We start from the raw sequence: 23,441 nt of genomic DNA on the forward strand, positions 1-23,441 counted from the left end.
AGCACATTCTAAACTACGGCTATTGGGTTGTAACATGGATATTTCAATATCTGGTTGATAGAGAAAAAGAGAGAAGATATCTGCTGCAACCACAAAGGCTACTCGTAATAAAAAACCAGCAGCGATTTTTTGTATGCATTTTCCCAGACAGGACAGTACATACGACGACCTCTGATGTACTAGTCATGGGGCACTGGATGGGATAGGCAAAAACTTGAATCCTTTGAAGGCAACCGATTCTGTAACTCATTGCCCCTAAGTTATAATAGAGACTATTTAGTTGGATTAACTAAAATTCTTAAAAGTTTGATACAGTCTGTTTAAAAAAAAAACTATTTTAAAATATATTTACCATACACCTGGCATAATTCTGAACTTGTTCTTATAAACACACTATTTCACTTTTCATTACTTATTTATCATCTTCCTAGATGTATATAAATGTAACTGAAGGAAGGAAATGTTTTATTTAACGATGCACTCAACAAATTTTATTTAGGGTTATATGGCGTTGGACATATGGTTAAAAACCACACAGATATTGACAGAGGAAACCCGCTGTCGCCACTTCATGGGCTACTGTTTTTGATTAGCAGCAAGGGTTCTTTTATATGCACCATCCCACAGACAGGATAGCACATACCACAGCCTTTGCTATATCAGTCGTGGTGTACTGGCTGGAATGAGAAATAGCCCAATGGGCCCACCGATGGGGATCGATCCCAAACCGACCGAGGGAACACTGTAGCACTGGGCTATGTCCTGCCTCTCGACCACGCATCAAGCGAGCGCTTTAACACTGGGCTACATCCCGCCCCATAAATATAACCGTATGTAGTATGTTTGTAATTTGTGACAATATAAAGATCATACATTTCTTTTTGTCTGCATGTTCTTCCTCCTCTTCGGACAATTCTCCTTCATCTTCTCCATCGGATTTCAACACAGTATGACGCTGGTCGGCATCCCCAGTGTTTTCAGCCTGCACAACCTTAGACAGGCAAAAAGTGAGGTTTTAATATAAAGGGGTGAGAATGGAACTGATGAAAAATTATGGATCTGTTTTTACTGTACATCAAGGGCCTGCAACCAAAAGTCATGGTTTAAAAAAAAAAAAAAAAACCATAAGTTTTAAAACATTTTGGATAAAATTAAGAAAAATCCTAACAAGAAAAAGCCATTTTATTTATTCAAATTGATAACTGCATAATTTCTGCTATATAGAGGATACTCCCTGAGTGTCTTGTGATATTGTAATTTATCAGCACGAGTTGATAAAAGTATGAAATCCGAGGCTTGCCAAGGATATTTTTGCTTTTATCAACGAGTGCTGATAAATTATGATATCACAAGACACGAGGGGGGCATTCTTTTTATCTTCCATTATCATTCTTTTCATTTGTGACAATTGTAAACAATGTCAGTAATGTGAGTTGAATGTCACTATATTTGGCAGTGGTAGACTCGTTACCTAGCAGAACGACAGTGGCGTGACATCAATAATGATAGATTTAGCACTGAAACATACACAGTGACGTAACAAAAAGAAACGATATCTCCAAGGAGAACATAGCAGGAGATATAGCTAATTATAGTGCCAGTGATATCGCCTACAAAAGCCTTTAATGGATGATAAATGTATGACTCACCCCACCTCTTTCCACAACTCCCAAATGAAAAGATGAACTACAAATTGCTTTACTTAAAGGGACATTCCTGAGTTTGCTGCAATTTTTAAAATGTTATCAACTAACAGACTTTTTGACGACTAATTACATATCAAATATATTTTCTGCATAAAATATTAGTGGCTGTATATTAAATGTATTTCTGATCATTCTGATATATGTACTAGGTTAAATTTAAATTTTTTCCTAAAAAATATTTTTTTCGTACTTACGAAATTATTTGAAGACAAAATCCAGTTAAAGGAAACATGACACGAGACCATATTATAGCTCATTTTAAAAGAAAAATGATATAAAAATAAAATACAAATAACTTTATAACAATGAAATACGTGTAGTTAACTTAAAATGAAGAAATTACGCTAATCAGTATCAAAGTACGATTTATGCATATTTCTTCGTGAGCGGTCGGAAAAAAAGGGAAGTGACGTCAGAGCCGCTGTACTCTTCCATTGTTGTTAACTGTTTATATATGGAGTAAGGGGCTTACGATCTTTTCAGTCCAACAGTGCCGTACTGCGCAGCCTTTGGGTGCAAAAATAAACAGTTTAAACGATCGGGATTGTCTTTTTATGGTTTTCCAAAGGATTGTATCCGAAGAAAGACGCGTGTATTTTATCGCAAAAGAAAAGATTGGACACTTTGGTGTCAGCCTATTTACAGCCCGGAGCCCGAACGTTACCCGGAGACAAAAACAGTACTCGGTTGCGAATGCCGAGGTGTACATTGTACATATTTGGCACAAAGATACACCTCAGCATGATGTATTTATATATGTTAAAACAAAAATGTAGAATGTTTTATTTATTTATTTTTTTTGGAAAAAAAAAGATTTTTCATGTTAGGGCTGTAGGCCTACATAACAAAATCTGTATTCACCGTCCGAAGAAGGAAACGTCAATAAGTAATTAAATATGGCATATACAAACATGGGATTTGGCATGAGGATACATCTCAGTACGATGTATTTAAATATGTTTTTAAAAAACGTGTAGAAAACAATAATAATTTTAAATAATGTTTTTAATCTTCGGGCAGAATACGTCACAAAAACGTTCCTCATCGCCCGAAGCCCCAAAGCAACACGAAGTTCAATACAAAATAAACCACTACTGTCGGTGTCGAAATAACTATTTTGTTTCATCCACGGGCTGACTTGAGAATCGGAGTGTTGTTTTAGTTAATTGGCCCTTTCTTTCCGTGGCCTGCACATGTGATTCCTGATTGGCAGGTGTATATTGCAGGGTATCGACCAGGTAAGTGATTACCACGGTCTAGACATACGTACAAAATACGTGCCAGTTTTTTTAAGATCACAGGGTATTGTGGCGTAACCTGTCGCGACTATAGTACAATGTTAATGGACATTATCAGCCGCCCTGCTTCATTACTGTAAATAATGCTGTAAAACCCTTGATTAAGTAGACTTTCCCATCTAAAATTACAAAACTGACCAATTACGTAGTACCATAGAAAAGAAAATTATCACTTGGGTATCGTGAGTGGTCGTTTTTACTCTAACGCACCCTACCAATAGGCCTAATAATATGCTACTTTTTTTATGAGAGAAAAATACTATAACCCCATTTCGTTCTATTGATGCAAATAGAAATATATTTAGTTTAAAAGTTGATTATACTCTCAAGTCATTTATGTTGTTTTACAAGTCAGGTTAATGAAAGTGAAGCGCCTTGTCGTAAATTAGAGCGTTTGTTTGCACTGTGCATACAGATTTCATTATGTACAGCCCGAACATAAAAAATGCGATATTTTCTAAAAAAAACAACCCAAAAATGTTTGTCCTACATTCATATTTTTTACATATTTAAATACATCATATCGAGGTGTATCTTTATGCTAAATATGAACAGTATACACCTCGGCATTAGCATCCGAGTTTTGGTTTTGTCTCCGGGTTACTTTCGGGCTCCGGGCTGTAAATTGGTCGACCGGTCTGGTCTGGCACCATCAGTTTCTCCACCCTCCGACTCGCTATCCGTTTTTTCTTCAGTATCACTGTTGTAAGTAAATGTGTGTCTTTCTTCATTTACTAACAGCTCATATTGATACGGCAAAACGTTTTGCGAACGAACACTCATTGTTTTGGTAAGCTGTGCAAGTCTTAGATTCTTTATGAGTGGTACGGACTAATGCTTTTAAGTGTAAGGCTTCAGATCAAGCGACGCATCTCTGACGTCACGGACCTCGTGATTGCCCTGCTCATTAAAGATCGGCAATTTCCGATAAGAGCTCGTATCTGGGGTTCTTTTATGGAGATATTTTAAGTAAGTAATTTTTTATAAAATTTTTTTTTAGGTGATTCAATTTATAATTAATTGTACATGGTTGGTGCCAAATATGGTTTACGTGACATGTTTCCTTTAAGGCTTCTTACAAATATTAAGACAACCAGAAACAAATTGAATATACAGACACTGACATTCTAAACAAGAAAATATTATTAATATGTAAGTTTAATCGAAGAAATATTTTATTAGTCGGAAACATCTTACAATGTAGCAACCTCAAGAATGTCCCTTTAAAGGTGCAGACTCTCGTTTCAAACCGTGAAAATGGAGACCAAGTTTGGTTAATCTATAAACCTTAACACATTTGGATAAAGTTACAATGCAGTGAAACAAGAATCTTTGACATTGAAATAGGGAAATATCTTCTTAAAATAGACTCCATAACCGTGACTTCTCAGAGGTACGTGTGTTTTTAGAATTATAAAAAATGCTTCCCATGATATTAAAACACACGAATGGTTGAATGTTCAGAAATGGATAATCTAAACAATAAAATATAAGTTAATGTCTGACTTCAATTTTAAAAATGGATCCAATTGTGAAGAATATGCCTTAGTGTGTTTAAAAACAAGGCAGAGTTTCTGCCAGAGGGTAAAATGGGTATGGCGCCATACCCAGATCTTTTGGCAAATTTATTTCTAAAAGTTAACCTTTTGACAAAATTAGTTACTCTTATCATTAATGTATGATTTTCTTAACCCTAACCCTAAACATAACCCATTTTCTTTCTGGGGGAGGCCTCCCATACCCCCTGTTGACTGTGGTTGCATTCAATTCCATTGTGCCATACCCAAAAATTTCTTTACGGCAGAAACACTGCAAGGGCATGTGACTTAATATGAACTGGTTGAAATAACGTTACCAGCCGCGGTGGTGTGGTTAAGCCATTGGATATACGGCTGGTTGGTACATGGTTCGGAGCCCGGTACCAGCTCCCACCCAGAGCAAGTTTCAATGGGTAGGTGTAAAACCACTACACCCTCTTCTCTCTCACTAAACCATGAACAACTAACCCACTGTCCTGGACAGAAACCCCAGATACCTGAGGTGTGTGCCCAGGACGGCGTGCTTGAACTTTAACTGGATATAAGCACTCAACACATTTTATTTTGGGTTACATGGTGTCAAACCACACAGGTATTGAGAGAGGAAACCCACTGTCACCACTTCATGGGCTACTCTTTTCAATTAGCAGCAAGGGATCTTTTATATGCACCATCCCACAGACAGGATAGTACATACCACGGCCTTTTATGTACCAGTCGTGGTGCACTGGCTGGAGCGAGAAATAGTCCAATGGGCCCACCGATGGGGACTGATCCCAGACCGACTGTGCATCAAGCGAACGCTCTACCACTGGGCTACGTCCCGCCCCTTGAAATGAAATAACATCAAAGGTTACCTGTACTACAGTTCTTCTGATTTTGATGTCCCTCTTGTCTTCCTCTTTGTCAGATAGCTGCATCCCTTCTGTGCCCAGCTCCAGAATGGGTTCATTGAACACCTTTACATCGTCTATCAGACCCTAGGTTTAAAAATAACAGAACAAGGAGTAAATACATGTCAGTTAACCTACCATTTACTGTTTGCTATGTTGTTTTCAAGAATGGAATTAATTAACAATTGACCACATTCGGTTTCTGTAAGTTAATCCAAGACTTTGTTGAGAGAGAGTGGGAGAAAACAAAATCTGCTGTCAAATTAACCAACTTCAATTTAATATGTTACTTTTGCTTAACAACTTTTTACTGGCCTCAGTGGCATAGAGGTTAGCCATCAGTTTTTAGACTAGTAGACAGAGTTCAAACACCAGTACCTGTGTTCATCCAGAGTACGTTTTAACAGCTTAACAGGAAGGTGTTTCACTAACAATTAACCCACTGCCCTTGACAGACAGCCCAGTTAGCTGGCGTGTGTGCCCAGGACAGCCTGCTTGAACCTTAATTGGTTATCAGCATGAAAATAAACTGAAATGAAAGGATGTCAGCATCTGAACTATATCCATGTACCTTGAGAGAATCGGTTGAAATTTCCACACTGTGTGTCTTTCTGGAATATTTAGCCTCCGATGATCCCCATTTCCTCTTCTTCACCGGCTTGTTCTTCGGCTCATCTTTATCCTCCGATTCATCATCCTTCTTAGATTCCTGTCTGCTTCCTGTTGGTTACAAAATATTATGTTCTTCTTAAAGACAATATTAAACATTTTCAAGTGTGTTCTATTCAGTGCTTCCATAAATAAAACCGGTCTCGGTGGTGTCGTGGCAGGCCATCGGTCTACAGGCTGGTAGGTACTGGATTCGAGGCATGGAATTTTTAATCCAGATACCGACTCCAAACCCTGAGTGAGTGCTCCGCAAGGCTCAACGAGTAGGTGTAAACCACTTGCACCGACCAGTGATCCATAACTGGTTCAACAAAGGCCATGGTTTGTGCTATCCTGCCTGTGGGAAGCGCAAATAAAAGATCCCTTGCTGCCTGTCGTAAAAGAGTAGCCTATGTGGTGACAGCGGGTTTCCTCTAAAAAAAATCTGTGTGGTCCATAACCATATGTCTGACGCCATATAACGGTAAATAAAATGTGTTGAGTGCGTCGTTAAATAAAACACTTCTTTCTTTTTTCCATAAATAAAAGGTAAACAGTACTATTTCTAGTTGTATCTGTATAACAAGCAACGCGAATCGAGCAGTGGCATGCTCAGTTTCTTTTGTTTTGTTTAACGACACCACTAGAGAACATTGATTAATTAATCATCAGCTATTGGATGTCAAACATTTGGTAAATTTGACATGTAGTCTTAGAGAGGAAACACACTACATTTTTTTCATTAGTAGCAAGGGAACATTTATATGCACCATCCCACAGACAGGATAGAACATATCACAGCCTTTGATATACCAGTCATGGTGCACTGGGTGGAACGAGAAATAGCCCAATGGGCCCACCGACGGGGGTCAATCCTAGACCAACCCCGCATCAAACGAGCACTTTACCACTTGGGCTATGTCCTGCCCCCACAAATAACAGATGAACTGTACTATTTCTAGTGGTATCTGTATGAACACGCTCCCACATATAACAGATGAACTGTACTATTTCTAGTGGTATCTGTATGAACACGCTCCCACATATAACAGATGAACTGTACTATTTCTAGTGGTATCTGTATGAACACGCTCCCACATATAACAGATGAACTGTACTATTTCTAGTGGTATCTGTATGAACACGCCCCCACAAATAACAGATGACCTGTACTATTTCTAGTGGTATCTGTATGAACACGCCCCCACAAATAACAGATGACCTGTACTATTTCTAGTGGTATCTGTATGAACACGCCCCCACAAATAACAGATGAACTGTACTATTTCTAGTGGTATCTGTATGAACACGCCCCCACAAATAACAGATGACCTGTACTATTTCTAGTGGTATACGTATGAACACGCTCCCACATATAACAGATGAACTGTACTATTTCTAGTGGTATACGTATGAACACGCTCCCACATATAACAGATGAACTGTACTATTTCTAGTGGTATCTGTATGAACACGCCCCCATAAATAACAGATGAACTGTACTATTTCTAGTGGTATCTGTATGAACACGCCCCCACAAATAACAGATGACCTGTACTATTTCTAGTGGTATCTGTATGAACACGCTCCCACATATAACAGATGACCTGTACTATTTCTAGTGGTATCTGTATGAACACGCCCCCACAAATAACAGATGACCTGTACTATTTCTAGTGGTATCTGTATGAACACGCCCCCACAAATAACAGATGACCTGTACTATTTCTAGTGGTATCTGTATGAACACGCCCCCACAAATAACAGATGACCTGTACTATTTCTAGTGGTATCTGTATGAACACGCCCCCACAAATAACAGATGACCTGTACTATTTCTAGTGGTATCTGTATGAACACGCCCCCACAAATAACAGATGACCTGTACTATTTCTAGTGGTATCTGTATGAACAAATAACACAAAGTGAACAGTGGCGTGTTCTGGAACCAGAGTGACCACAAACATTTTGACTGGTACCGTTTGGGTTTTTTCACATCACATTCATCCACCATCAGGTGCAAAAAATCAGTCTAGCAAGCGACTGCAATCGCTCGCCCTCCTGAACAGGCCTCAGTGCTAGCTCTGGTATTCGCAAAAAAATGCTAAATGTAAATTAAAAATAATAACTTCATTTGACAAAATAATTTCATGTAATGATTAATATTTTGTTGGAAAATGCAATGGGTTTCTAAAAAGTTTTAAGTTTAATAGATCATTTTGCAAACATTTTTGCATACCCAGTGCCAGCTCAGATTAAGTGCAATCAAGTGATATTATTATAAAGGTGCTAAAAAAAACACCTGCCAGGGCACCCTGTACCTAGATGGTAAATCACTCCTTTAATTGGCAGTAGATACTAGATGACTAATGTGACATATAGAATATCAGGTTATTACGTTTTGATAGCATGGTTATTTGGCGAGGTTTAGATAACCGTGTAACAGGTGAGCTTCAACGAGTCTGTTATACCGTTATCGAACAGAGCCAAATAACCATGATATCAAAACATAGTAATCTTATTTGTTTTTTTATCATGCAACCCCTTTCAAGCTATATTTTTGTAATATGTTTCAGTCAAAAGTGGTATAGAAACTATTTGTTTTATCGTGTAGAAACTACTACCAGAAGTCGGACAACAGCAGGTGCCCGAAAGCATCTTCGGAATGGCATAGTCAGCCTAAAAGTTGTGTTTCCAAATTTTAAATAAAAGACATTGATTATATTTCAAAGACTTTTGTGTCACAACATTACAATTTTGGTATCTTTTTCTGTTAAAATAAACTCAAGTTTATGTGTGACCTGAAGAAGATCTACACCACTGGCTGCAAGTGACTGTGACGTCAGACGCTGTTCAAATGTAAAGGTTCTTTGCAGGAAGCTACTTGCTTTTTTTGTTTCAAAATGTTTAATTCAAACGCTGGCTCGTTCTGAATGAGAACAAATATAATAAGGGAGGATTGAAAAATAAGAGGTAATTTGATGTCACAGAAAGTGTAAATGTTTATTTATGTAGTTCAACAATTATTGCTGTAAATGAATGTTTGAAAAATGAGAAAACGATCTACCTGAAAATTGAGCAAACATCCGTCATTTGCACAACTCATTTCCTAGCGACATGACAACACTTCCTAGTCACATGATAACACTTCAAATTATCAGGTAGGGGTTATCAGGTCAATAGGAAGCATGGTTGCATGATAAATGTTACTTTTGTCATCTCTGCATTGATTCAAACAGATTATGTAATTAATATATGCCATTCAAGAGGAGTAACATCAAAGTACAAAAATAAAATCCTGTGAATTGTATCTAATAACTATACGAAAGTTAGATGATTGACTGCTCTGGAAAATATTTCTGGAAAATTGTCTCACGACAAGAAGTCCACATAATTACATGTCTCGCCTACCATAAACCTTTTCAGTGCAATATGATGGACATCCATAGATACAACTATAAACCAAGTTTCAGTGCAATATGATGGACATCCATAGATACAACTATAAACCAAGTTTCAGTGCAATATGATGGACATCCATAGGTGCAACTATAAACCAAGTTTCAGCTCAGTGTGATGAACATCCATAGGTGCAACTATAAACCAAGTTTCACTGATCTAGGACTTATAGTTTGTAAGAAACTGATCAAAACGTGAAACCTTTAATGCAAATGTCGACGCTGCTGTTGGAAAAGTAGTTTATAGACAAAACCGGCCTCGGTGGCATCGTGGTTAAGCCATCGGACATAAGGCTGGTAGGTACATGGTTCGCAACCCAGTACCGGCTCCCACCTAGAGTTTTAACGACTCAATGGGTAGGTTTAAGACCTCTACACTCTTTTCTCGAGATCACTAACCACTAACAACTAACAACTAACCCATTGTCCTCGACAGACAACCCAGATAGCCGAGGTGTGAACTCAGGACAGAGTGCTTGAACCATAATTGCATACAAGCATGAAAATAAGTTGAAATGAATGAAAATATAGACAAAATGTATTACCGGAGAGTAAGGAACGCTTCCTAGGGGCTGCCACAATCTCAGCTGATGCATTTTCAGTCTTATTGTTCTAAAAGAAAGAACAGATTCTGGTTGACGATGGGTTCTGACGTCTATCAGCAATACACAAATACATGTAGTGAAGACAAACCAACAAGGCAAAATATTTCGTAAAACAGTTACAAACTTTAAAAACACTGTTCTAAGTTTATGTGGCATTTTAAAAAAGTTCCGACTACCAGAGCCTTTTTAACAACTATATATATTTGGGGGGGGGGGGGGGGGGGGGGGGGGAGAGAATATCAGTATCTACATATTCAATGTATCAGGTGTCATCCTAATGTTAGTAGTAACCCAAACTGGATTTTACTGCCAAATAATTTTGCACAGATATGAAAAAATAATATCAGGGCTAACTCTGGCACTTGTCTAGTTCGCCAGCTGCAAATTTTCTAAACAAATTATGGAAAATATTACGTTTTTATTTGGCAATTTTTATTTTCATTTGGTGAATAAATTTCATGTAATAATTGTTATATTATTAGAAAACTGTTTTTTGGCAACTATTGAAGTGTAAATAAGTGATGTGGCGAAAGTTTCTGTTCACCCATAGCTAGCCCTGAATATATGCACGTACATCATACATGTAAATTTAGACATAAAAAAATGAATTTTGAGCCATTAAAAACATTAAGAAAATTAAACACTAATATTCTGAAAAATAAGAAGACATATTTACTGTGAAATTTTAGTTGTAAATTGGTTCTACTAGTCGGAAACATCTAAACAATGACAGCAAACTTAAGACAGTCTCTTTAAGAAAATATGTACAGTGAAACCTCTCAAAACCGGACACACTGTAAACCAGAATTCCTCCAAAACCGGCCATTCTTCAATGTCCTTTTTTAAAAAATCAGTACAGAAAATAACCTCTCTAAACCGGATACCTCTTGAAACCGGACATTGTACTTGGCCCCGAGGGTGTCCGGTATAGAAGCGTTTCACTGTAATACAATCACATAAATACCTTTCAAGGTCAGGGTGAAAAGCTAGCTATTTAGTGTCAAAAATAGAAAATGTCATGAAGTAAAAATATGCATGTTTGTTATTTGAGCAATAAAAAAGTATTAATAATTAAGAGATCTATGTGTCTCTATCAATGATAAACATTGTACTATTATGATAGAAATCCATGGAAATATATGTCTTGCATATCAAAAACTTATATGCTTATCGGTTCTACATAATAGTTGCATCCACATACATTCATGAATCTCAATACATGTTAAAACAAAATTAATTACATTTTTATTACTCTTTAAAACAAAAAAAGATTTTAATTTTTTAATTTTTATTATCTAGGACTTATAGTTGCAGGGATAGCTCTGGCCCTCACCAAATTCGTCAATTGCGAATTTTAGAAACAATTATCAAATTTTATTTTAATTTGGCGAAATAATTTCAAGTATCAATTTATATTTTGTTACAAAATAACTGTGTTTTTCTGCAAGTTTAATAGGTAATTTGGCGAAATGTTCTGCTGATCCAGAGCTAGGCCTCAGTTGTAAGAAAGGATCTAAACACAAAAACACAACACTTGAGCTCAATACTAAGTATTTTAATTAGAAGTGAAAATTCTGTAACATGCATTGAGATAACATACCCAGGTGCAACTATAAATTGAGTTTCATTGGACAAAGACTAATAAATAGAATGGACCTAAATACAAAACCGTAATGGAAATATATGTACATGTATGCAAATTTGCTGTTTCTGCTGAAAATAATAACCTATAGTCCATCCCACAGAGAAAGCCTTTTTTCATAATATGAAATTTACTACAAGTTATTTATTTCTGAGCCGAATGTTTTGTAAATTGTACACAAAAAAAGTATATTTTTTCTTATTTCCAAAAGAATTTTACTTTCTTCTCATGTCAAATTAAACTGAAATTATTTATTAAAAAAAAACATTTTTATAGAATGATGGGATGGACTATAGATCTCATCTTTTAACTTTGTTACGGCGAAACAAAAATGTAAATAAAAGTTTTCTAAGAGAATACTGCAATCCATGTATCTGGAGAATCAGCACCGTGGTATGCCAGGAGAGCGATTATTGTGCACAGCCCTAGTGCTAGGCATGCTGTCATTTCAAAAATAAGGCAATTAACAAATATCACAATAGACAAACATGTATGTGTTTATCATATGCTGTTAACATAATTAATTTTTGATTAAGAAAGCGAAAATTGTTTTGCTGTATTCAAAAAGGTATTGTCTTTAAGATCGATCATTGAATCCACATTCATGTGGTAATTTATGTCAAGTGACCCTACATGTATATTATGTTAAAGATTTTTTAATTTAGTTTAGTTATTCAAAACTAAATTATTATTTTTTTTTAAATATATAGGGACAGCCATAACTATAGAAGATGGAAGATATTTTGAAATGTTTTAAAATGATTTGATCAAACTGTAGATGATACACTTTAAAATGTTAAAACATTCCTTCTTTAAATAATTTTTATTTAAACAAAATTCATTGTTAAAATCAAAACTTAATTTTTTTTATTTATTTTAATAAAAATTTAAACAAACTGAAGGATTTATATTTTAAAGAAATACAGATGGGTAAGACAGAAAATTAACAAACTGGTATTACAAAAGCTTCACTGATCAAAAGCTAACAGGTTTTATAAGTCTTTAGACATTTAGAGGTTAATGAAGTATGAGGAATTGGTAAAGCTACAAATGACACTGGTGAACTTTAATTCTACTTCTTACATGTCTAACTGAGCAGTTTTCATCTTGTATACGACACTATCAACCAAAAACTGATTAGTAATCAATATATGTGGGGCTTTTTCTGAACTCCCTAAATTACAGGAAAAAATTATTAGAGACATTTTTTTTAATGCCTTGTTTGCTAAAAGAAAACCTAGCACTAATTAATTTACATTACAACTGACATCTTTTTTTATCAAATTTAAATTCAAACTCAATCCTTTAAATCCAATCTTATAGAATACCCGGTACATCTAAATTGATCTGAAAACAAAACAGTCAGAGAAAAATAAAAATCCTTCACTTATTTGCTGTACCAAGAGCCATTCTGATGCTGCAAGAAAAAGATGTTATATTCTGATAATTCAAAACTGTACAAAAAGGTAAATGTTATCTAAATAAACCCAACTTAATACATTGAAAAGAAATGGACAACGCTATGAAAATACCCGTTATGTGCTGTCGAAGTCTTGAGGTTCAAGGATCAAGAACCAAACCCGCATGAAGAGGAAAGGTTATCGAGAAAAATTCAATCGATTTGGGATTGGGCTTTGAGAATCTCAGTGTTGCCTGAACTTGAAAGCTTTTGAATTCAGTACTGTGCCGAAAAGTGCGATGTCTTTCTCTTTTGTTTGCAGAACCCTTTCAAAGTTTTGAGGTGAATTTGTGTTTTCTCATTTGCTGATGTTAAAAACAGTTTAATCAGTTCTTATTTCAAATCATCTTTACACAAGAAGTGATGGTTCTTCTACCGTTTTGTAATTAGCACCACCATAAAATATCCAACAAGAATGTCATTATTTTCCACGTGAACAGTTCTTGTGAAAAGCACAATCTCAAGACAAATGTTCATTCAATCAGGGTTTTTTTTAACTCACTGACTTGCAGGCAGTTTTCCTCAACTTTCTTTCTGGCTTTACATTGAAGAAGCCAGGTAGTTTGTGTGAATTATAAAATGTTTAATCTTTAGCAATAGCAATGAGATATCTTGCTTCTATTGTTCACAACTTAATGGAAAACACTTGAGGGTTTTTCAGATGCTGCTCCACAACTGATATAGTCGATATGAATTCCAATTTGGTTTGGTGTCATCAGAAAACCAACACTTTTCTTGTGGTTAGAGTACATAGCAAAACTTTGCTCTACAGTTCACACAACACTTGTATTTTTAGCTCAAATAACACTTCATTTAACACTTCATTTAACACTTCAAGGTATGACACGAATGGTGATGTTCCATCAAACAGTTCAGTCTCAAAATGAATGTAAGCAACTCATCTTCAAAACTTTCAGTTGTCTCAAAATGAATGTATGTAACTCATCTTCAAAACGTTAAGTTCTGTCTCAAAACGAAATGTAAGCAATTCATCTTCAACAGTTTCAGTTCTGCTTTTTCACTCTGAACATTGATGAAAATGTTTACGTACACATACGATTGCTGTTAAAATTGGCTGGATTTAAATCAAACATCTTGTTTTCACTTCAACAACACTGAAGTTTTGTGGCTCTGGGTACGCAGTCTTTAATAAATCAGCTATTTACTTAAATAACAAGTCTGATTCTTCTTCTTTTTGTTCACCGATTACACCTCAAGTCTAGCAATAGCAACGAAATATGTTCAATGACATCCAACTGAAGTATTGTTTTTGCTTTATGTTGTTGCTTTTTGTTTAGAATTCCTTCTTGCAGTTTCCTTTCACATAAATATCAGTATTTTGCACACGTTACTGTTTACTGTAGACTGTAATGTTATATAATGGACACTGTAGACTTTACAATTGTGTGTCGTCGGAGGACAGTCATCACCAATATAGTGAATATCACTTTCTATCCACTTTTGAGTAACATTTTTCACATTGTGAACAGTTTATGTCCGATCAGTGAACACGGAACTCATGGCTTTGAACAACCGGTGAGTAGCACGTGGCAATGGCACATCTTTTGTTAGGTTCTCTCAAGAAGACATTCAGGTGACCATGGCAACAAGGGATTGACATTGCAGTCAAGGGATGGATATCAGCACAACTCGACATCAGACTTCCAGGCACAAACCACGAACCAAATTTCAGAGAAGTTGGGCTCAGTTCTGCCCCTATCTACCACACAGCGGAGACAACACATAGTGTGAATATATTATATATGGCCAAATATGTTTTGTTTTTTTTAACTTTTATCAAGATACTATTACATTGGTTGAAATAAATACATCTGGGTTAAATCAATATTGTTTTTTTTGTATTTTCATTAAGATTTAATGCAAAGATAAGACAAATTTTGTTTTGTAACATTAATTTTTATAATGAATTAAAATTTTAATTTTAAATGTTTAATTATTATATGGCGAATTATAAAGGGTTGATCCACTGCTTTTTGCTTTCTTCTGATATTTTCCTTTCATTATAAATCCTCAAAAATAAAAATTAATATACAATTTTGTAAACCAACCTTATCAGACTCCTCTTTAGTCTTTTTTGTGGATTCAACTTCCATAGACATATCATCTGATCTATAAAAGAAAAACAAACAATATTTTCAAAATCGATGATCAGAATATATTCTCTAATCCAATCTCACCCCCAACCCCTATTTGTCCAAGAATTCAGTGTGGTCAGTTCAATCTCACCCCCAACCCCTATTTGTCCAAGAATTCAGTGTGGTCAGTTCAATCTCACAAAAACAGAATTTATGTTTTAGAAAAAAAAATTAAAATACCGACCACGACATTTGATCTAGAAACAACCCCTGCAATTGTCCACGGTAATTGGCAATACCGTGGAGTTTTTTTAATTTCCCATGGCATGTGTTTTGCCATGGAATTTATTCACATTCACAGAAACCACATTATCTTTGCTCAAGGATCCCATGGTACAAACCTGAGACCCTGGTGCTAAAGATTTTGAATTTTTTTTATTATACCAAATATACCATAAAATCTGATACATGCACCAGTGTGAAGGAAAGAAATGTTTTATTTAACGACGCACTCAACAAATTTTATTTACGGTTATATGGCGTCAAACATATGGTTACGGACCACACAGATATTGAGAGAGGAAACCCGCTGTCCCCATTTCATGAGATACTCTTTACGATTGGTGGCAAGGGATCTTTTATATGCACCATCCCTACCACCAGTGTGAATGCAGACTATCTGTGTTCTTGTTCTGTCTTTAAGTAATTTGTCTTTATAAAAAAAAAAAAAAAAATTTAATGTACAAAAAAAGAAAGACTTACTTTGGCTAGGCAGGCAATATTTATCATCAGATGTGAAAACAATTTAAAAAACTGTATATATTTGAAAGATTTCTACAAATTGATCAATCCACTGAATTACCAGATCTATATTGATAGAAAGAACAGAGGATCACACAAATAAAGAGCAAATGATGACTGCAACCAAAACCTTCAATACATGGTGTCAGAAGTTGACAGTGTTACTACTGGCAGTGAATTCACCCCTACTGACATTCAATCCCACATTACAGCTGTATGAAATACAGACATTACTACAAATCTACGTGTGCTCCCTTATTTCTTTCCATCAGTATATAATAAAACATACTTTACTTCTTTTGTGTGTGAAGTAGCCAATTCATCTTGGGTCAATATATAGTGTCAATTCACCACTGCTGAAATTCAATCCCACATTACAGCTGTATGAAATACAGACATTACTACAAATTTACGTGTGCTCCCTTATTTCTTTCCATCAGTATATAATAAAACATACTTTACTTCTTTTGTGTGTGAAGTAGCCAATTCATCTTGGGTCAATATATAGTGTCAATTCACCACTGCTGAAATTCAATCCCACATTACAGCTGTATACGAAACACAGACATTACCATAGGGCTTGAACTTAAGAATGTGTCCCCCATGGCTACTGTGAGCCTGCCAATGGCAATTTTTTTAAAAAGTGACAAATAAACATGACTGAAAGGCTATTTTGCTCTATGTAGACATATTTCAAATGTGCAAATGTTAAATATTGGCAGATAATGTACACCAGGTGTATATATTTTGCCATTGTTGAGGAGCTTTACCGACAGCACAAAAGTACCATCGGTGATGGTCTCTACCTACAGCAATTTATATCTCAACGGTGGCAATTGCCATCGATGCTGTTGTTAAGTTCGAGCCCTGTTACTACACTAGCAGTAAATTAAATTTAGGCTACAATTCTATATATAATTCTCCCCATTTCTTTCCATCAGTATATAATAAAACGTACTTGACATCTTCCTTGTGTGAAGTAGCCAATTCATCTTGGGTCAATAAATAGTGTCAATTCACTACTACTGAAATTCAATCCCACATTACAACTATATATGAAACACAGACATTACTACACTAGTAATAAAATAAATTTGGTCTACAATTCTATATATAATTTTCCCTATTTCGTTCCATCAGTATATAATAAAACGTACTTGACATCTTCCTTGTGTGAAGCAGCCGATTCATCCTGGGTCGTCCGTTCGTCATCAGCCTCCTGTCCGGCGTCCGCTTCCTGATCCGACGAGTTACTCTTGTCCGAATCAGAGGCCTCGCTCTTCCCCGAAGTCGAACTCTTCTCATCCTCAGAACTTGAATCACCACTCTTCTTCTTGTCATCTTCCTTCTCATCTTCAGAGTCTGAAGAGGAATCGCTTTCCTCTTCCGACGATGACGGCTTCCTTAAACGGCTCTGTACAGATCTTGGGTTTGGCTTGGTGGAAGGATCTTTGGAAGATGTGACTTTTTCAGGGCAATCTTCCTTTTTTGAAGTATTTAATTTCCCCTTTGACAGTTCCTCATCCTTATTTGAAGTATTTAATTTCCCCTTTGACAGTTCTTCATCCTTTTTTGAAGTATTTAATTTCCCCTTTGAAAGTTCCTCATCCTTGTTTGAATTATTTAATTTCCCCTTTGACAGTTCCTCATCTTTGTTTGAAGTATTTAATTTCCCCTTTGACTGTTCATCTTCTTTTACCGAAGTATTTAATTTTCCCTTTGACCGTTCATCTTCTTTTACCGAAGTATTTAATTTCCCCTTTGACCGTTCATCTTCTTTTACCGAAGTATTTAATTTTCCCTTTGACCGTTCATCTTCTTTTACCGAAATATTTAATTTCACCTTTGACTGTTCGTCTTCTTTTACAGACGTACAGGGTTCTTGAGACTTTTCATCCTTGGGTTCAATGTTCTTTGAGTCTGGTTTTGCATCTGCCTCAGAGAGATCCTTCTTAGTTGAAGATACCACCTCCTCGTCCTTGGATTCTTTGCTACTTTCCGTTTTGGCAACCTGAGAAGCATCAGCTTTGGGTTCTTTATCAGTTTCCTTATCCTGTGTAGAACCCCACCGTCTTACCTTTTTTGAAGATGGACCTACATCTACTTTTTCTACTTTCTCAATATCCATCTTCTCATCGGTCGACTTTTCCCTCACCGGTGCACTCCATCGTTTCAACTTGCGTGGTACCTGTTTCTCCGAAACGGCATCAGCTGTTTGTTTTGAAGGACTACTTTCTTCTGCAATGGAGGAATGAGATGAAGTCAACTTTGGTTCAGTTTCCAACACTTTAGAACTGTGGTCTATTGGTTTTTGGCTTTTTTGTTCCTTTACAACATTTTCCCCTTCTACCTCCTGGGATACAGATTTACTGGAATCTCCTGACAAAATGTTTGAAACTTGCTTCCCTTTGCTTTCTTCAGAAGATTGTTCGTGTCTCTTAATTGTTTTATCTGGTAGCACATCCTTATTTTCTTTAGATTCAGATTTAATTTCCTCCTCCGTTTTTGGTATAAGTTTCTTTTCTTTAACTTTAGAATCATCTCCTCCCTCCATTCCTTCAGACAATTTTTTTTCTTTAGTTTCAGAAGTAATTCCTTGCTCCATTCCTTCAGACAATACTTTCTTGTCTTTATTTTCAGAATGTTTCCCTTCCTCCATTCCTTTCGACAATGACGTCTTTTCTTCAGCTTCTGGCTTACTTTCTTCCTCCATTCCTTCCGACAACGGTTTTGTTTCTTTAGTTTTTGAATTCCTTCTTTCCTCAGTTCTTGTTGTCGTCTTCTCTTTAGTTTCAGACTGATTTTTTTCCTGAGTTCTTTCAGACAAAGATTTCATTTCTGTACTTTTTACATTAACGTCTTTCTCTTCACCTTCAGACAATTTCCTTTTCTTAACTTCAGTATTTTTCTTACCCTCTATTTCTTTTTCTTCTGAATTCTTTTCTTTACTCTCTGCCGCCATTCCTTCCGATACAGATTTCTTTTCTACTGGCAGAAGTCCTTTTTCCTTCTTCTCCTGTGCATGTTCATGTTCTTCAGCTGGCACCTGTTTGGGGACTGATGATGATTTCACATTTTTATCAAGATTACTTTCTTCGAGAGGCAGTGGAATATCCTTTGGTTCTCCGGATGTAGGGGAGCTGGTTTTCTTGGAGACTGCTGAACCAACAGTTGTTTTCTTCTCATCTTTCTCGATTGATGCCCGTTGACCAGGTAATTCTTTTCTTTCTTTGGACTCTTCTACATCCATTTTCATGCTTTGTTGCTTCCCATCTGTGCTAGATTTCCTGGATGGCTTTTCTCCTCTTTCTTTGGTCTCTTCTACGTCCATTTTCAGGCCATCTTGCTTCCCATCTGTGCTAGATTTCCTCGATGGTTTTTCTCTTCTTTCTTTGACCTCCTCTCTATCCTTTTCCATGCTTTCTCGCTTCCCATCTCCACTAGATTTCCGTAATGGCTTTTCTCTTCTTTCTTTGGTCTCTTCTACGTCCATTTCTGTGTTTTCTTGCTTCCCATCTTTGCTAGATTTCCGTGATGGCATTTCTATTCTTTCTTTCGTCTCTTCTATATCCATTTCTTTGCTGGATTTTCGGGATGATATTTCTTTTTCTTTCGTCTCTTCTATATCCATTTCTTTGCTAGATTTCCTTGATGGCATTTCTCTTCTTTCTTTCGTCTCTTCTATATCCATTTCTTTGCTGGATTTTCTGGATGGTATTTCTCTTTTTTCTTTTGTCTCTTCTGAATCCATTTTCATGCTTTCTTGCTTCGCATCTCTGCTGGACTTCCTTGTTGGCCTTTCTTCCTATAAATGGAAAAAAAGAAGACATTTGTATTTTTACGAAATCATTCTCACATATTTATTTTACTGGTTTGGTATCACACTTTTATACACCATCTGTTCACAAATATAATTGAAATGTGAATAAAGAGAGACTATTTGATTGAGCATTGAACTGGTTCCATTTCTTTGCTTTAATTATTTCAGTATTTTCAGTATTATTTTCAGACTAAATTTTTAAATTGAATAAAAAAAGCCATATTAGCTTGAATTAAAAAAAAACCAAAACAATAATCTAAGTACTTAAAGAGTTGCCTCCCCTTACAAAGTTGCTGCGACATATATGTACAGTATGGCCGTTAGCAAATTGTTCCAAGGCTGTATACATGGTCCATTGTGGAGCTCATGTTACAGGGTTGTTAAGACTAAAGTTCAACACCACTCCCCAGAGATTATTTTTGTTTCTTTCTTTAAATTCCATTTAAACCAGAATCTTTATGACACATTACCACAAATATGTCATGTACATTTAAATACTGACCTTTAAAAAAAAATGTTTTTGACATTGAACTAAACTCCAAACTGTATACGAATGACACAAAATTTACCAAATTCTCAGCCATGAGTGTAAAGTATATCTGAGAATTCAAACATGGTGTGCAGCTAAATTGAAACTGGTTCTGAACTTGTGCTGTATGGCATCGTTTTAACAAATCTGTGAAGTTGTGTGTCGACTTCTGCGTATGTGGACATGGATGCAAATGCTGACAAAATCCCCCACAATGAAATAACATAAAGACTCTTGTTCATTTGTCCTGTGCAGAATGCAGTAAGGCATATGACTGCGAATACACTTTCTTCCGAACCGAATCACATGGCGGTTGATATGGAAATATGTACAGAAACATATATATTAAAAAAAGTAGATATAAAACAATACTGGTAATTGCATGAATGGACACAAAGTGTCAGCATTCACATCCGAATCCACACAGCATTTGCAGAAGTTGACACATGGCACAACTCATTTCATCTTTAATCATACCGCACCTTTTCTCTGGCTGGAGAATGAGACTCATCGGACGACATATGCGGTTTCGCCCTGCCCTTTCCTCGCCCTCTTCCTCTCCCACGCCCTCTGCCCCGTCCACGACCTTTAGATGGCGACTCGACCCTCTCCTCCTCTGAATCATCGGCCGGCTCAGCGTTACTCAGGTCTGAATGGGCAGACTTTGACCTAGAAGAATTGGACGAAGGAGAAGGCGACTTTTGGTGACTCTTCATGGCGCTCTGTCTGGATGAAATTCTGCTAGACTGCCGTGGCGGAGATTCTTCCTTGGGTGCCCTTCTGCTTCTACCGGCTTTAGGTGGTGGACTGAAAATGTAAAAGAGAGTTGTTGTAAGACTAAATAAAAGAAAGAAATGTTTTATTTAACGACACACTCAACACATTTTATTTACGGTTATATGGGTTCAGACATATGGTCAAGGACCACACAGATTTTGAGAGGAAACCCGCTGTCCCCACGACATGGGCTACTCTTTCCGATTATCAGCAAGGGATCTTTTATTTGCACTTCCCATTGGCAAGATAGCACAAACCATGGCCTTTGTTGAACCAGTTATGGATCACTGGTCGATGCAAGTGGTTTACACCTACCCATTGAGCCTTGCAGAGCACTCACTCACGGTTTGGAGTCGGTATCTGGATTAATAATCCCATGTCTAGACTAGGATCCGAACCCAGTACCTACCAGCCTGTAGACCGATGGCCTAACCACGACGCCACCAAGGCCGGTAAAAGACTAAATGAAGGCAGTGTAGTGTTAAAAATTTACTCTTAGGCTCTGCGAGACAACAAAGCATCCTCTTTGCAAGTCTTTTAGCATTGCACTGTGAGATCGCAAAGTTGCGAGAGTTTAGTTGAATTAGGCCCACGATTTATTAATCATGGGCTATATGATGTCAATTTTTGTTTTTATTCTGACATATTGTTTTAGAGAGGAAACCTGCTACATTTTTCCCATTTGTAGCAAGGGATCTTTTAAATGTACTTTCCCAGACAAGACAGCACATACCACCTTTGATATACAAGCTATGGTGCACTGGTTGAGCAGAGGAAAAAAAATAGTCAGAGAATGGGTCTACCGAAACGATTCCATCCCACAACACAAGCAACTCAGGCAAGTGCTCAACCGACTGAACTAGTCTTCAAAGAAAACCTCATTTTGTTTACTGTGGTCCTCATACCATTTTTGTGAGTTACTATTCAGGGTGCATTTCGTTTACTGTGGTCCTCATACCATTTTTGTGAATTACTATTTAGGGTGTATTTTGTTTACTGTGGTCCTCATACCATTTTTGTGAATTACTATTTAGGGTGTATTTTGTTTACTGTGGTCCTCTCATACATTTTTGTGAGTTACTATTTAGGGTGCATTTTGTTTACTGTGGTCCTCATACCATTTTTGTGAATTACTATTTAGGGTGTATTTTGTTTACTGTGGTCCTCATACCATTTTTGTGAATTACTATTTAGGGTATATTTTGTTTACTGTGGTCCTCTCGTACATTTTTGTGAATTACTATTTAGGGTGCATTTTGTTTACTGTGGTCCTCTCATACATTTTTGTGAGTTACTATTTGGTTTGCATTTTGTTTACTATTGTCCTTGCTAAACTCATGTTAATATTTTCTGCCGTTTATCTGCAAATGGTAGCAACTATACGCAAGGGGAAAAAGATGAGGCACCCTTGAAATGTTGCTGCCATTGGAGATAATTGTAATGGTGTTTCTTTAAAAGGATGTGACCGTTTTTAAAAAGGATGCAACAATGGTACAAGAAAATGCATGTGCAGTACTTTTTCTTTTTCTTAAAATAGGTAATGTAGAGCCCTTTCTCAGAGTCGCTTAGGTCGTGGGATCGAATTGTCTCAGTGGACCCATTCCCAGATTATTATTTTTTCTCTCCTGCTCACCAGTGCCCCTCTAATGGTACATTACTTATAGTGGAGGTTCTGCAATAGCTTTAGCAGTCTCACCACACCTAACATGATTACCATTCAAGACAATCTCTTAGGTTATCGTTACATACAAAATGTCCTGGGGCCTAATTCACTAAACTCTCGTAACTTTGCGATATCACACTGCAATGCTAAAAGACAGAGCCTAAGAGAGCTTTGTGAATTAGGCCCATGGTTTGAACCAGTTGTGTTCCCCTTTTTTGACAACCACTCACTTTCAATAAAACTAGAGTATGTTCATGACAATGTTAGGCTGCATCATTCCAGAGCTGCAGCACCTTGCCTCCAAAACACCATCATAACTACATTGTCCTGGCTTGCCATTAATTCAACATCTGAACTAGATGGGACCATATTTGTAACATTCATGGGTCTTGTATACATCTGTATGAACACTGGCAGAATGGGATGCAACTTTAGAATGGGAGTGGCCGTAAATTCATGACTATATATCCACCTGCCTATAGGACAAGTGTGTCCTTTTTTACATGTC

General features: G+C 36.6%; 1 protein-coding gene across 2 annotated transcripts in view; it reads right to left on the bottom strand.

Annotated features, from left to right (window-relative positions):
* Positions 1-23,441, bottom strand: part of LOC121388180 (apoptotic chromatin condensation inducer in the nucleus-like) — a 71,745-nt gene that overhangs the window by 10,196 nt on the left and 38,108 nt on the right. For both annotated transcript variants that reach the window (XM_041519443.1, XM_041519442.1), the window contains exons 7-13: positions 20,976-21,300; positions 17,302-19,949; positions 15,317-15,377; positions 10,087-10,153; positions 6,007-6,155; positions 5,400-5,522; positions 874-991 (exon numbers count right to left, since the gene is read on the bottom strand). In XM_041519443.1, the coding sequence (XP_041375377.1) occupies positions 874-991; positions 5,400-5,522; positions 6,007-6,155; positions 10,087-10,153; positions 15,317-15,377; positions 17,302-19,949; positions 20,976-21,300 (3,491 nt within the window). The remainder of the gene's footprint in view (positions 1-873; positions 992-5,399; positions 5,523-6,006; positions 6,156-10,086; positions 10,154-15,316; positions 15,378-17,301; positions 19,950-20,975; positions 21,301-23,441) is intronic.

The sequence above is a fragment of the Gigantopelta aegis genome, chromosome 14 (assembly GCF_016097555.1).
Source record: "Gigantopelta aegis isolate Gae_Host chromosome 14, Gae_host_genome, whole genome shotgun sequence".
NCBI lineage: Eukaryota > Metazoa > Mollusca > Gastropoda > Neomphalida > Peltospiridae > Gigantopelta > Gigantopelta aegis.